This window comes from Notechis scutatus, chromosome 2 (assembly GCF_049901735.1).
Source record: "Notechis scutatus isolate UNSWTSFEM ecotype Mainland chromosome 2, rNotScu1.2, whole genome shotgun sequence".
NCBI classification, from domain to species: domain Eukaryota; kingdom Metazoa; phylum Chordata; class Lepidosauria; order Squamata; family Elapidae; genus Notechis; species Notechis scutatus.
Genome location: NC_142010.1, coordinates 258,765,344 through 258,781,669, shown reverse-complemented (window position 1 = coordinate 258,781,669; position 16,326 = coordinate 258,765,344). Strand labels below are relative to the sequence as shown.

The 16,326-nt window shown below is 43.2% G+C and overlaps 1 protein-coding gene across 1 annotated transcript in view; it reads right to left on the bottom strand.

Moving 5' to 3' along the window:
* LOXHD1 (lipoxygenase homology PLAT domains 1) overlaps nt 1-16,326 on the bottom strand; it is a 238,550-nt gene that overhangs the window by 182,584 nt on the left and 39,640 nt on the right. The window contains exons 7-10 of the mRNA XM_087953943.1: nt 15,451-15,599; nt 14,330-14,453; nt 3,676-3,926; nt 362-497 (exon numbers count right to left, since the gene is read on the bottom strand). Coding sequence (XP_087810069.1) covers nt 362-497; nt 3,676-3,926; nt 14,330-14,453; nt 15,451-15,599 — 660 coding nt within the window. The remainder of the gene's footprint in view (nt 1-361; nt 498-3,675; nt 3,927-14,329; nt 14,454-15,450; nt 15,600-16,326) is intronic.

Sequence of the window (16,326 nt, the reverse complement as noted above, 5' to 3'; positions counted from 1 at the left end):
TTTAATGACTGAATGATTCACTTAATGACTGCTGTTATTCGCTAAATGACTGCAGTAGGGAAGGTCGTAAAATGGGGCAAAACTCACTTAACATCCATCTCACTTAACAATGAAAAAAACTGATGGGGAGAGATGGATTCATTTAATGACTGAATGGTTCACTTAACGACTGAGGTTATTTGCTAGATGACTGCAGCAGGGAAGGTCATCAAATGGGGCAAAACTCACTTAAACTTCTGTCTCACTTAACAATGGAAAAACTGGGCTCAGTGGCAGTCATAAGTCGAAGGACCCCCTGTATTAATTAAGAAATGGGAAGCAAGATTTATTCCCACCCACCACCCACCCCCGGTGTATTTACTTTTCAGCCTTTTCTGACGCAGGGAGACCATTTCGTAGAGTTCCCGCTCCACCAGGCCATCCGTTTCGTTCTCATCCAGCCACTTCCCACAAGGAAAGGTCTGTTCGATTCCGGTAAATGGACAGTACACCACCACCTGGCAGAGGGAGATAAAACGAACGGTTCCACTTCATTCATATTCAACTCAGCTTGCGCCCTTTGCCCAACCTGGCACCCTCCGAAGGCATACAGCAATCTGTCCTGACCCAGCTCCCCAAACACGACAAACCCTCTGACGTGAACCCAAAAGATTCCTTTAATTAGGAGTGCTGATAAGTCCATCCGTCCAGAAGATGAATGGTTGTCTGCCACATCTATTCATTTCCGCCCCCCTGTCTTTTATCCCCAGAGCTAGGGTGGGGCTTTGCAAGCAACAGTGGTTTTTCCGTCCCAAGAACCAGCTCATAGATTTCCATTGCTCTCCTCTCCTCTATCTTCTGTGCATCTGCATGTCAGGCACTGGACCCAGCTGTTCCTCCTCTTCTTCATCGGCCACCTCCAGATCTGGGGGCTCTTGACTATCCATCTGAGGGCTGACGGACGGCCCAGGCTCTGCCTCTGTCTCTATTGCTCTGCCAGATACACTCCCTCTTTCCACCTTGAAGCTCTCCCACCTTGATGCTGACCCTGACTCCTAGGCCTCCTCCTCCTCCTCCTCCGATTTGGCTGCTGGAGGGCCTATGCACAACTTCTGGAGGCAAGTTGCTCCACTGATTAATTGTTCCAATTGTCAGGAAATTTCTCCTTGGTTCTCTCCTTGATTAATTTCCATCCATTGCTTCTTGTCCTGCCTTCAGGTGCTTTGGAGAATAGGTTGACCCCATTTTAATTTAATTATAATTCATTTTAATTAAAATGAATTAAATAAAATAGAATTAAGAAGAGTGAAAAGCGGGGAGAAGCTATATAGAAGATATAGAATGGTAAATAAGATAGGTAATGGTATATAAGATGAGCATGAATTTAATTGAAGTCCATAGAGAGAGAGGTAATCTGGGGCCAAGTTACTTTCTTAAAAGAAGTTTTATGTTTTTGTGTTCTGTGTGTTTATGTCTGTGTGAGAATTAATAAAACCTTGGAGGAATCTTGGATGAGAATAACGGTAACCAAGTCAGAGAGAAATGAAGATGATAACTATAAATTGGATAAATATAGGAAAAAATAATAATAATAATGAAATTGAATAAGAGTAAAGAGAAATAATGAGAAATTTGCTAAGAGATATTTATATGTTCATATGGAAATGGTGTAAAATAGAATTATGTTGTATAAAATAATGTTTTATTCGACTTGTAAAATTTATAATGGAAAGAGGTTTTATGTATTCAATGGTTAATGATGGTTTGTTTGTCTTTAAAATTAATAAAATTTGTTTAAAAAAAAAAAAGAGAGAATAGGTTGACCCCCCCCATATTCCTTGTAGAAGCCCCTCAGATATTGGAAGACTGCTATCATGTCTCCCCTGGCCCTTCTTTTCATTAGACTAAACATACCCAGTTCCTGCAACCGTTCTTTATGTGTTTTAGTCTCCAGTCCAACATCTTTTTTACATTGTGGTGACCGAAACTGAATGCAGTATTCCAAGTGTGGCCTTACCAAGGCATTACAAAGTGGTATTAACACTTCCTGTGGTCTTGTTTCTATCCCTCTGTTGATGCAGCTTAGGACTGTGTTGGCTTTTTTTGGGTAGCTGCAGCACACTGCTGGTTCATGTTTAAGTGATTGTCCAGGAGGACTCCAAGACCCCTCTGGCAGTTACTACTATTGAGCCAGGTACCACCTCCTCTATACCTGTGCATTTGGTTTTTCTTGCCTAAATGTAGAAGCTTATTTTTTTCACCATTGAATTTTATTTTGTTAGATAGGCCCAAAGAATAGAATAGGATAGGGATAGGGATAGGGATAGGGATAGGGATAGGGATAGGATGGGAATGGGAACAGAACAGAACAGAACAGAACAGAACAGAATAGAAAATATGGAATGGAATAGAATAGGGATAGGATAGGATAGGATACACTAGGATAGACTAGGAATGGGAATAGAATAGAATAGAATAGAATAGAATAGAATAGAATAGAATGGAATGGAATGGAATGGAATGGAATGGAATGGAATGGAATGGAATGGAATAGGAATAGGAATAGGATAGGATAGGATAGACTAGGATAGACTAAGAATGGGAATAGAATAGAATAGAATAGAATAGAATAGAATAGAATAGAATAGAATAGAATAGAATAGAATAGAATAGAAGCTGGAAGGGACCTTGGAGGTCTTCTAGTCCATCCCCCTGCTCAAGCAGGAGAAACCTATACCGTTTCAGTTAAGTGGCTGTCCAGTCTCTTCTGTCCACCCACACCTTCTGAAGGGAAGCTGTTCCACTGGTTAATTGTCCTCACTATTAGGAAGTTCCTCCTTCATTCCAGGTTGCTCTTTTCTCTTTGGTTAATTCCCAACCATAGTTTCTTGTCCTTCCCTCCAGTTGTTCTGGAGAATAATTTGACCTCCTCTTCTTTGTGGCAGTCCCTCAAATACTGGAATACTATCACATCACCCCTAATTCTTCTTTTCTTTAGACCAGCCAAACCGATATCCTGCAGCCGTTCTTCCTCTCTTTCAAACGTTCAAGTCTGATTTCATAATTGAAATCAGAGTTTATATATATATATATATATATATATATATATATATATATATATATATATATATATATATATATATATATATATATTCTTAAGTTTTCGCGGTACTTACATGTATGGCCTTCAGCTTTGTTCAGGTATTTTCCCACGTCATAGTAGTGGTGCTTTTAAGTTGTAGCAACGTTTCAGCAGAATCTCATCTGCCATCATCAGGCTTCTGTATTGTGTCCGTCTGTGAGTCAGACTTTACAGTGGTTTCAGATTTAAATTTGGGGCAGCCTATTGCTGTGCCAGAATGGTTTTTTCTCCAATCAAGCAGAACACAGCAAACTCCGAGACCAATAAACACAGACCAAGACTCCCAACCAATCAGGATGAAGAAAAAACATTCTGGCACAGCAATAGGCTGCCCCAAATTTAAATCTGAAACCACTGTAAAGTCTGACTCACAGACGGACACAATACAGAAGCCTGATGATGGCAGATGAGATTCTGCTGAAACGTTGCTACAACTTTAAAAGCACCACTACTATGACGTGGGAAAATATCCCAGGTCACCCTGATCAGGTTGCCCATGGGATAAAAAAAAAGCTTGAACAGCTGTTCAGCAACATCTTAAGACACATCCTTACCTTCTCGCAGTACCAGCCGCAACTGATGCCAGCGTTATCGTGCCCGATGGAGATGCGACTTAAGGGGCTAAGGAGAGCTGCAATTTCGACATTGAAAAGGTCGGTCCTGCTCCGTTCAAACTTCCCTCCTTCCAGAAAAATCTTCCCGCTGTTTTTCAGCCCTTTGGAGCCATGCATGACAATATGAATTTTGGAGTTGGTTCCTGCCCCTCTGATGTCCCCTGTGACCACTGCCACGTTGTAAACAATACCTGAGAGGGTGATAAGGGAGTTAGAGAAGCAGAATGCAAAATGCAGTTACCACAACGATCTTACTAACGACGGGCTTATTACTAATCCTAATGACTGTTTCCATCATTTTCAAGGTACAGATACCTCAGGGGAACTATGGCCCCTTTATGACTTGTGGACTTCAACTCCCAGAATTCCTGAGCCAATTCTGGGAGTTGGGGTCCACAGGTCATAAAGGGGCCACAGTTCCCCACTCCTGACTAGTTTTAAAGAAGACATGGAGAAACATGTTTTTAAAGGCAGAAAGCAACCTCGACAGCCTCCAGCAGATGCCTGAACTCTTTCGAGAAGGAACTAAATTGTGCCCATTAAGAAATCCAGGCCAATCTATTCATAAACAAAACATCTTCAGCTCCAGATGATGGGATTAAGAAAGACAGGAGATGGGCTTTAGGTAGGGGTGGGATTCAACCGGTGTTCCTATCGTCTTGGTGTCGTTTTGACTTGGTGACCGGGTTGGGGGCGTGGCCAGCCAGAAGTTACTACCGGTTCAGTGACCCACGCCCAATCCTTGCTACTGGTTCTCCTGAAGTAGTGCGAACCGGCTGAATACCTCTGCTTCTCTGAAGCCAGGAAGGCCCCAAAATGAAGTGTGGAGGGGTGCTGCGTGCCCCTCCTATGCTCCGTTTTTTCCTTCCTGAGCCCCAGGGGGGCCTTCTGGGAGCAAAAATGCCCCCCAGAGGCTCCCCTGAGGCTGGGAAGGCCCAAAAAACAGGGGGGGGGGTAAACGTGGTGCTGCAAAAAAAGCCACGCCCACCCAATCACATGACCATGCCCACGTAGTCACGCCCACCTAGTCATGCCCACCTAGTCACGCCTACAGAACAGGTAGTAAAAAAATTTGAATCTCACCACTGATCACATCCCATCCCTTGTGTGCCCAAACACACTTGTCCAATAAAGAATTATCTTCTTTTCTCTTCTCTTCTCTTCTCTTCTCCTCTCTTCCTCTTCTCCTCTCCTCTATATTCTGTATTCTATATTCTATATTCCATTCCATTTCATTCTTTTGGAAAACTTCAGCAGATATCTTTCAACCCTGATAGTTTAAATATCTTTCAGTACAAAGGAGCAAAGGCTAAACAGAAATTCAGTGAGAATTTTGATCAGAGAAATGTTGGGTTTATTTGTGGTCATAAGTCGAGGACTACCTGTATTGGGATCTGCAGGAGCAAGAGAACTTCTACAAAGTCACAGAATGAAGACACCTCTGGTTCCAAGCCCAAATTCCATCGCGCAAAGTGACTGGGGAAAATTTTCCCACCCCGTCAAAATAATTGCCGAGATAAATTAATTGAGCCACCTTCAAAAGGGCAGCTACACCAACGGAGGCTGGCAATCGGCTGGCAGAAATCCTGGATGGCACTCAGCTTCCCAGCATGCCTGCTGTTAGCCCAGATGCTTCAGGGTTCTGCATTCTCCTCCATTTCCTCTCCCCCCCCCCCCATTAGCGCCTTGGCATGGTTTGGATCTGAGTTCCCCCAGAGAAGCCCAAGGATGCTTTTTGACAAGGACAACTTCTGATTTTGCAACTTGGATTGGGAAGGAGAACCTCCGCTCACTCTTGGGCATCTGACTTGCAGGATATAATGACCCAACTTGGTAAACACAAGACATTAAAGCCAACAAAACAAAACAACAAAGCCTCCGTCCTGTTTCCTGCAGTGTTTTGCTGTGGTTTTTCCTTCCCCTCTCTCTGTCTGTTGCTCTTCTTTTAATTGGAGGGAAGAGAGTTGGCTTTTGAAATTTCCTTCAAAGGAGAAGAAAATCTCCATGCAATTCTCAATGGGTGGAAAGGACAAAGAGTTGGCCAAATGGTAAAATATGAATGTCCCAACTCTCTCTCTCTGTGAAATTATTTCTCCAGAAGTTTGGAACCTCCGTGGATTCGTCTGGTTTATTTAAACCTCAAAAGAAGAGATCAAGAAGGATCTTCTCCAAGGGTTCTTTTTTTTTTTTTTAATTCACTGTTTCCTTTTTCTCACCTGTTTTTCTTTTACCAGGGTCCTAAAAATGTTCTGTCAATGGGGGACTAGTTCTTTGAGTTATGAAAGAGACAATGCCCCTTGTAAATATTTAGAATAGAATAACAGAGTTGGAAGGGACCTTGGAGGTCTTCTAGTCCAACCCCCTGCTTAGGCAGGAAACCCTACACCACTTCAGACAAATGGTTGTCCAATCTCTTCTTTAAAACTTCCACTGTTGGAGCATTTACAACTTCTGGAGGCAAGTTGTTCCACTGGTTAATTGTTCTAACTGTCAGGAAATTTCTCCTTAGTTCTAGGTTGCTTCTCTCCTTGATTAGTTTCCACCCATTGCTTCTTGTCCTTCCCTCAGATGCCTTGGAGAATACTTTCAACTTCCTTTTCTTTGTGGCAGCCCCTGAGATACTGGAACACTGCTATCCTGTCTCCCCTAGTCCTTTTTTTCATTAAACTAGCCAAACCCAGTTCCTGCAACCCTTCTTCACATGTTTCAGCCTCCAGTCCCCTAATCATCTTCGTTGCTCTTCTCTGCACTCTTTCTAGAGTCTCAACATCTTTTTTACATCATGGCGACCAAAACTTGATGCAGTATTCCAAGTGTGGCCTTACTAAGGCGTTATAAAGTGGTATGAACACTTCACATGATCTTGATTCTATCCCTCTGTTTATGCAGCTTGGCTTTTTTGGGGCAGCTGCAGCACATGGCCGGCTCATATTTAAGTGATTGTCCACTAGGACTCCAAGATCCCTCTCACAGTCACCACTGTTGAGCAAGGTACCACATATACTATATCTATGCATTTTGTTTTTCTTGCCTCGAAAAGTAGAACCTTACTTTTTTCCCCCCATTAAATTTCATTTTGTTGGATAGTGCCCAATGTTCAAGTCTGCCAAGATCCTTCTGTATCTTAACCCTGTCTTCTGGAGGGTTGGCTATTCCTGCTGGCTTAGTGTCGTCTGCAAATTTGATGAGTTCCCCATCTATCCTCTCATCCAAATCATTGATGAAGATGTTGAAGAGTGTATATTGATGGCTGCTTTATATTTGCCTAATGGTAGATGGCAGTCATGGATTAAGGCCTCCAACATACTGTACATTGGCTGAATGCTTTTGCCGTACGTATGTGCTTATCTCTGAGTTGAATGCAAAAGCATTCAGCCAATGTGGAGATGTTAATCAATGACTGCAAATCTACCATTAGGCAAGTATAAAGCAGCCATTAATATACACAATTTACACGCCTTGTCTATCACGACTCAAAGAAGAACTAGTCACCCACCTAGAGAATGTTATTTAGGACGCTCGCAAAAAAAGAAAAACAGGTGAGAAAAAGGAAACACTTGGAGGATAAAATTCAAAACACCGATGCACTCCCAAAGAAAAGTGGGGGTGGGAGGTTTTTTTTCAATCTGGGAGGTTTGAAGACTTCAAATCTTCCAGGCGAAGGAAAGATGTGCCATACAAAAACAAGCACCAGCATTTTCCCAATGATAAAGGAAGCTTAATAATCATCACCGGGAAAAATTCAAAAGTAATGATCAAGCACAGTGGATGTATACACACCTTACCCAGCAGTGGTGGGATTCAAAAATTTTTACTACTGATTCTGTGGGTGTGGCTTGGTGGGCATGGCGTGGCTTGGTGGGCGTGGCTTGTGGGCACAGCAGGGGAAGGAAACTGCAAAATCTCCATTCCTTCTCCATTCCTGGGGGAAGGTTACTGCAAAATCCCCCTTCTCTCCCCACCCCATGAACCTGCTTTCCAGCTCCATTCTCCTGTGATGGGCAACCAAAGAAGACCCAGCCAATCAGCTGGGACTCAATGGGCGGCAGACAATAGATGGGGGTGGGGCCAGTCAGAGGTGGGATTTGCCAGTTCTCCAAACTACTCAAGGAGGGAGGTCACCACCTGCAGAACCACTCCTTTATTGGGGATGTCTTGCTAACTGCCTATGCTTTCCACCTGTTGTCTATTCCATTTGCACAACACCATGTGAAATTGATTGTCAATCAGTGTTGCTACCTAAGTGGACAGTTTCACAGAAGTGTGATTGACTTGGAGTTACATTGTGTTGTTTAAGTGTTCCCTTTATTTTTTTGTGTAGATAGATAGATATAGATATATAGATATAGATATATAGATACACACACACACACACACACACATATATACATATATACATATATACATATATACATATATACATATACATATGCATATACATATACATATACATATACATACATACATACATACATATATACATACATACATACATATATATATATAATTTGGCAGGTCATGCTGTCCAGTGTCATGTTAATGATGGAGATTACTGGATATGGAAAAGGTTAAACAGGGCGAGGAAACAGATGTTATGCTACAATTATAATAGGGGTGTTGCATAGCTGGATATGTAGCTGGATAGATTGTGAACCCGGAAAGAGGCAGAGACTGTATATTTGAACCTGTATATAAACCCCAGCCTTCCTGGGAACCATGTCAAGGGCAGAATTCCCTTTTGCAAAAGCTTCATAATAAAGCTCTTATATATTGTTCACGTGTCTCAAGTGTCTCCTGAATGGTTGATTTTTATCACACCTGCAAATGGCCAGTAGATTCTGGCACAATATTCCTGATTTAGTATTGTGTGCAAAATCAGGCACTATGACTGGGGATTCTGTGCAAACCAGGTTAGTCAGTTCTTCGTGACTATAAGTTAGGGGTATCAAACTCAAGGCCTGCAGGCTGGATCCAGCCCACAGAATGCTTAGATCTGGCTCACGGGGCCACCCTGGAAACAGCAAAGGACTGGCCCACGGTGCCTGTGTCAGTGAAAATGGAGCCTGTGGGGGGCGGCAGAGGGCTGGCAGAGGACTGCGGGAGGCTGTCACGGCCCAAAATGGGGCTCGAGGAGCCATGCTTGGTCCTTCTGGGCTCCGTTTTTGCTGGCAGAGGGCTAGCAAAACAAACTAGAAACAAAACAGAAGGAGAAATGTTTCCTCTTTTGCATTCGAGGATGCAAGAAGGGACAGGAAAGGAGAGAGGGAAAGAGGAAAGACAGAGGAAAAGAAAGGAAGATGGGAAGAGAGCAGGGGAGGAAAAATACGGAAAGAGGGGAAGGGAGAAGAAAGGAGAAGGAAGAAGGAAGGAAAGGGAAGAGGGAAAAAGAAGAAAGAAGGAAGAAAGGAGGGAGGGAGGGAGGGAGGGAGGGAGGGAAGGAAGGAAGGAAGGAAGGAAGGAAGGAAGGAAGGAAGGAAGGAAGGAAGGAGATTATAATGAGAGTGAGGGAGGGGTTGAGGGAAGTCCTGCCTTAGCACTTAGCAACCACAGGTGCCCCCCACCCTGACACAAATGACATCGAGCTGGCGATGCTCACCCTGGCCATACCCACCCCAGCCACACACACACCCCTGAGGTCAAACACAACCCTGATGCGGCCCTCAATGAAATTGAGTTTGACACCCTGCTATATATGCCCAATGTGTACTTACCCAAGGTTTGTGAACCAGATTTTATTCACTTAACCCAATTCTCTGGGTTCATGAAGCATAAACTAATTATATGGGGTGAAGTTTCCCTTCACATTAGACTAAGATGTATTCTTCCTAAAGCCCCTTACCCTGCCCTCTATTCTGTCACCATTAGGCAGAACCAGGAGCAGTGGCGAAAGATTTAAGAGGCTGGGCTTGTCAACTAGAAGATTGATCGTTTGAGACCCTAGCCCTGCACGAGAGGGTGAGCTCCCTTTCCTTGCTCCAGCTCCTGCCAACCTAGCAGTTTGAAAGCATGCAAAGGCAAGGAGACAAATAGATATCATTTTAGTGGGAAGGTAATAGCATTCCTCGGTGGCGCAGTGGTTAGAGTGCAGTACTGCAAGCTACTCTTACTGCAGTTCAAATCCCACCAGGCTCAAAGCTGACTCAGCCTTCCATCCTCCCGAGGTGGGTAAAATGAGGACCCAGATTGTTGGGGGCAAGAGGTTGACTCTGTAAACCACTTAGAGAGGACTGGAAAGCACTGTGATGCGGTATATAAGTCTAAGTGCTATTGCTATAGTGCTATTGCTATTCTGTATGCCTCGGCGTATAATCATATGCTGGCCACATGACCATGGATATGTCTTCGGACAATGCTGGCTCCCTCAGCTAGGAAACAGAGGTAGCACAGACCCCTAGAGTTGGACACCACTGTACAGGAGAAACCTTTTTTGTTCTAGGACCGTGATGGTGAACCTATGGCATGCGTGCTGGAAGTGGCACACAGAGCCATCTCTGCCGGCACGTGAGGTCCACGTGAGGCCCCAGATCAGGTCCACTGCGCATACGCGCATGCCTCCCACCAGCCAGCTGATTGTTGGGTATCTGCCACGCATGCGGGGGGTGACACACATGCAGGAGATGTGGGTATATGCACAGAGCACAGGGCACACACAGGGGGTCACATGCAGGGGTGGGATTCTACTGGCTCGCACCTATTCGCTAGAACATTGTTGTTAACATTCTAAGCAGTTCGGAAAACCGGCTGTTAGAAGAAATTACTGGCCTAATCCTGTAAGGAAGACAGGAAGGAAACATTCTGGTGTTGCTTACAGAAACTGCCTCTCTGTTAACCCTTTTTACATTCTTGGCAGGACTAGAACTTCTCTGGAGTTTTTTTCCCCTCCTTTGCTTGTGTGGAGTGACCATTCAAAGTTACAATGGCACTGAAAAAAGTGACTTAGGACCATTTTTCACACTTACAACTGTTGCAGCCTCCCCACAGTCATGAGAGGCCAGGCGAGGAGATATATGCCTCGATGTGAGTGATGTTGATTTGGCCACGCCCAGCCAATAACAGGACCACCAAGCCACATCCACCCAGTCACATGACCACTGAGCCACGCCCACTACCTAAGCCATGCCCACAGAACCGGTTGTTAAAAAATTTGAGTCCCACCCCTGGTCACATGTGCATGTGCAGAGGTGTGTGGTGCATGCAGGGGGGGGTCTCATGCAGATGCGCAGGGGGGCAGGGGGCCTTGTGAGCGTTGCATTATGGATGCAGGCAGCGTGTGTGCCCACGCAGACTTTCGGCACGTGATGACGAAAAGGTGAGCCATCCCTGTTCTAGGCGTAGGCTGCTGTGGAAGTAGATAGACACCTGTCTCAGGTACACCTGCCCTTTAAACTGTGCTAGGCAAAGGATGAGATTCTGTGGCTGTAATGTTTGAAGATTCAAGGCTTGGAAGTTGCTAACAATGAAATGAGCTTCTCCAATCCTTTCTCCTTAGGTTGCTTCCAGCTTGCCGTTTGGATTAGAAAAGCCACAACCCCTTCTCACTCCCAGATCCCTTCTGCACTTCCTGCTTCTCCAAAACTAGCACACTAACAACCAACAGGTCACACCCAGCTGCTTTTCTCCAGGGCTTTTAGAGACGACACCATTAAAGCCAACATCTTTAACACATTCTTCGGCTCAGTATTTGTAAACAGCAATGGATCATGCCCAGTATTTCCTAGCCGTACCACAGATAACAACAATGATCTAATGCATATCGATTTTACAGAAGACAATGTTGAAAAAGCACTACGCAATCTAAAACCATCTCTATCTATTGGACCGGATGGAATATGTGCCTACTTCTTAAAAAAGCTATCCACTGCCATAGCCAAACCTCTAAGCATAATCTTTGAAAAATCTTTCAGGACCAGCTCCTTGCCTAACCTATGGTCACAAGCCACAGTCATCCCCATCTTCAAAAGGGAGACCCAAGCCTAGTTGAAAATTACAGACCAATCTCCTTATGCTGCGTCACCTGTAAAGTCATGGAATCAATTATTAACCAATCCATCATCCTCCACTTAGAGACAAACAACCTACTCTCCAATAAACAATTTGGTTTCAGAAAAACTATCCTGTAATCTGCAACTCTTACACTGCAAAAACATATGGACGACACAACTCGACCAGGGCAAAGCAATAGACGCAATCACATAGACTTCTGTAAAGCCTTTGATTCAGTGGTACACGACAAACTACTCCTAAAAATAAAATCCTATGGTATCTCTGGACAACTGAATAACTGGATAGAAGCATTCCTGGCAAACAGACAACAAATGGTCAAAATTGGGAGCGTCATATCAAATTCTGTACCTGTCAATAGTGGTGTCCCCAAGGCAGTGTTCTAGGACCAACTCTCTTCATACTCTACATAAATGATCTCTGTGATCATATTAAGAGCAATTGCGTTCTTTTCGCTGATGATGTAAAGCTGTTCAATACCACAGACAATACTGCTTACCCTACAAATAGATCTTGACTATGTATCAGAATGGTCAAACAAATGACAACTTCAAATCTCAACAAATAAATGCTCTGTCTTACATATTGGCAAAAAAATCAGAAAATAAAATACAAGCTGAATAGTCAAGATCTTGTTGATGACCCAAGCTCTGTAAAGGACCTTGGAATACTCACCTCTAATGATCTAAGTGCTAGAGCCCACTGCAACTACATAGCCAAAAAGGCATTAAGAGTTGTTAACCTAATACTACGTAGCTTTTTCTCTGGTAATATCACACTACTAACCAGAGCATACAAAACATTTGCTAGACCAATACTCGAATACAGTTCATCAGTCTGGAACCCACATTACGTATCTGATATTAGCACAATTGAGAAAGTCCAGAAATATTTCACAAGAAGAGTTCTCCACTCCTCTACTCGTAGAATACCTTATGCCACCAGACTTGAAATTCTAGAACTAGAAAACCTTGAATTACGCCTGCCTTCGGTCTGACTTAAGCATGGTATATAAAATCATACATTGCAATGTCCTACCTGTCCATGAATACTTCAGCTTCAACCATAACAACACAAGAGCACACAATAGATACAAACTCAAAGTTAACCGCACCAAACTTGATTGCAGGAAATACGACTTCAGCAATAGAGTGGTCAATGTCTGGAATACTCTACCCCACTCTGTAGTTTCTTCCCCAAACCCCAAAAACTTTAACCTTAGACTGTCTACTATTGACCTCACCCCCTTTCCTAAGAGGTCTGTAGGGGGCGTGCATAAGCGCACCAACGTGCCTACCGTCCCTGTCCTATTGTTTCTCTTATTCTTCTTTTATTTTTCTTATATGTACCCATTTCATGTATTCACAACTATGTATGCACTTATACTTATTATCTTGTAAACAATTGGCAAATCAAATAAATAAATAAATAAATAAATAAATAAAATGATCTATAAGCAGCTAGGCAGAGGTCTCAAATGAACAGGACACCCTCAGCCCAGATGCTAGCTAATCTCCATCCACCTGCCCGCTCACATAAACCTCCATTCTGAGGGAGATGGGGCATTGGTGCTTATCTGATATGTCCATCATCCCCCCACTTCCTTAATACTGCAGAGAAATATGCTACAGCTATGCAATCTGCAATGTTTCAAACCAGCAAGCATACCAGATGATGCAGCAGAACTAGCACAAGGAGAGGCATTGCTCGGCTTATACACTTCTCCATTCTCAAGCTGTAGTAAGGCTATATTACTATTGTCCTTCTCATCTCTCCTATTGGCATCTATGATTATCACTTTGTTGTCTATTCTATTCTGTTCTGTTCTGTTCTGTTCTGTTCTGTCCTGTCCTGTCCTGTCCTGTCCTGTTCCATTCCATTCCATTCCGTTCCGTTCCATTCCATTCCATTCCTTATTTTCTATTCTATTCTATTCTATTCTATTCTATTCTATTCTATTCTATTCTATTCTATTCTATTCTATTCTATTCTATTCTATTCTATTCTATTCTATTCTATTCTATTCTATTCTATTCTATTCCATTCCACTCCATTCCATATTTTCTTTTGTATTCTATTCTATTCTATTTCTATTCTAACCCATCCCATCCCATCTCATCCCATCCTATCAGTGGTGGGATTCAAATTTTTTTACTACCGGTTCTGTGGACGTGGCTTGGTGGGCGTGGCAGGGGAAGGATACTGTAAAATCCTCATTCCCTCTGCACCCCACTAACCTGCTTTCTAGCTCTGTTCTCCTGTGCAGGGCAACAAAAGAAGACCCAGCCGATCAGGAGGCAGAGAATAGATGGGGGCAGGGCCAGTCAGAAGTGGTATTCCGAACTACTCAAAATTTCTGCTACCGGTTCTCCAGAACTGGTCAGAACCTGCTGAATGCCACTTCTGCATCCTATTCTATTCTATTCCATATTTTCTATTCTAGTCCATTCCAGTCCGTTCCATTCCATATTGTCTTTTCTGTTCTGTTCTGTTTTATTCTACTCCTATTCTCCCTCTATGCCCTCAGCCTTTTAATCCTAGTTCATCCTCGGCTGTCTCATCTTCATCACTTTCAGCTCAAAGACACACATACCAGTTGCCTCTGTTCCTCCCACAAGAATGTCGCGCTGGATTTTGCCATCATCTTCATCCAACGCAAACCAACGGTAGCACGGGAACTCATACACTGACTTGTTGCCAATATCTTCAATGATAACCTACGATCAGAGCAGAATGTCTCATCAGTGAAGCGAGAAGCTGTAGAACTATCTGCCTTTTAGACCAATTTTGCAACCCACTCAGCAGATTTTTTTTAAACAAATTTTATTAATTTTTAAAGACAATACACAAGCAAACAAAACCTAGAATATAAAAACATAAGACATCTTTTCTGAAAAACAAATAAAACATCTTATTTAAAGACAGCATAATTCCAAATTATCACATTTCCATACAAGCACAATTTAATATGCATATTTATCTTATATATTCAACTTCATATCTTTTCCCAACTTTACTCTATTTCTCCCTTTCCTTCTATTCAATTATATATAGTATATCAAGTGAGCATGAATTTGATTTATGTCTGTACAAAAACCCGGGGTTAAGCCGCTTTCCAAAAAGAAGTTTTATGTATTTATGTTTTGTGTTTTGTTTGTCTATGTTTGAATTAATAAAACTCTAGAAGAATGTTGGAAGAGAATAATGAAATTGCAAATAAGACAGATGGATACAATGAATATATACAAATCAAGGCCACTCAGCAGATTTTTACCCACAGGTATTCACTGAGAACATTGTCTTTCTTAACAGACCAACAAAGTTCGAAGGGACTTTGTAGGTCTTCCAGGCCAGGGATCCCCCAATCTTGGCAACTTTAAGACTTCTGGACTTCAACTCCCAGAATTCCCCAGCCAGCATGTCCACAAGTCTTAATTGCCTGTTTTTTGGCCTTTTTTTTTTTACTGTTTTGAGGCCATTTTCAGGTGTTTTCTGGGCCATTTTTGGCCCGAAATGGCCTGGGAAATGGCCCAGAAAACAGGCCGAAAAATGAGCAGGGCGGGACGAGCCAGTGGAGGGATTTTCCAGTTCGCCAAACTGTGCAGAATCTTAACTACCGGTGTGAACCAGCAGCAGCCCACCGTTGGTTAAGGCAAACCTAATTAAGAGTTCCTGATATGGTGGCCTAAGTAATGAATTAATAACACAGCGAACCTTATCAAGGAACCATCCAGCTGAGCTTCCCTTGTTGTTATGCCCAATGGTGATTTTCCGGAGCCTGCCCAGATTGGGGGCATCAAGGGTGAACTTGTCTTCTGACCCCCTCTCAAAATTGTCCTTGTCGTTGTCCAACCTGCGCTCTCCTAGGCAACAGACATCATCAAAGATAAACAAATATGGAAAGAGAGAATAAGAGAGAGAGAGAAAAAGAGAGAGAAATCATTATCTGTCATCGGAAATTGGCAATCATTTTTTTTTTTTAAATCAACAGCTGCATTAAAAAATGCTGCTGAGTTTTGTCCAAACCAGTCCCTTAGATTTTTGAAGCCATGATGTTCTTCTGCCTGGACCTTCATTTGCCTTCGGTCTTTCCCTGGAGGATTAAGTGAAGGATGCCATCTTTTTCTGGGTGTCGCATCACATATCCAAAATATTCTAAGTTTCGTGTTTTGATGGTTTTGATGATTTCCCTTGGCTTTCCCAGGCGGCTTACCCCCTCCTCATTTCTGATTTTGTCAACCCAACTTATACGTAAGAACCATCCATAAATCTACATTTCAAATGCTTCTAGTCTCTTCACGGAGGGACTAGTATATACCTGTCATGCCCCTGTTGGAATCTGATTCTGAGGGGGAGATCAAGCAGCTGACAGGGAGTGGGAGTGTGGCTCCAGAGATTGTGGAAGAAACAGGGGAAGGGCACAGTCCGGCTGGGCATTCAGAGGAAGACCCAGGGCCACCCTCTCTTCATCCTAGGACACGCAGGGAGGAACGGAGAAGGGAGCAACGTGAATTACATGGTTTATGGGGGAGGAAAGGGCCCTGATCCCCTTCATTAGCTGCAGCTGGGAAAACTGTTTAAAAAGGCAAA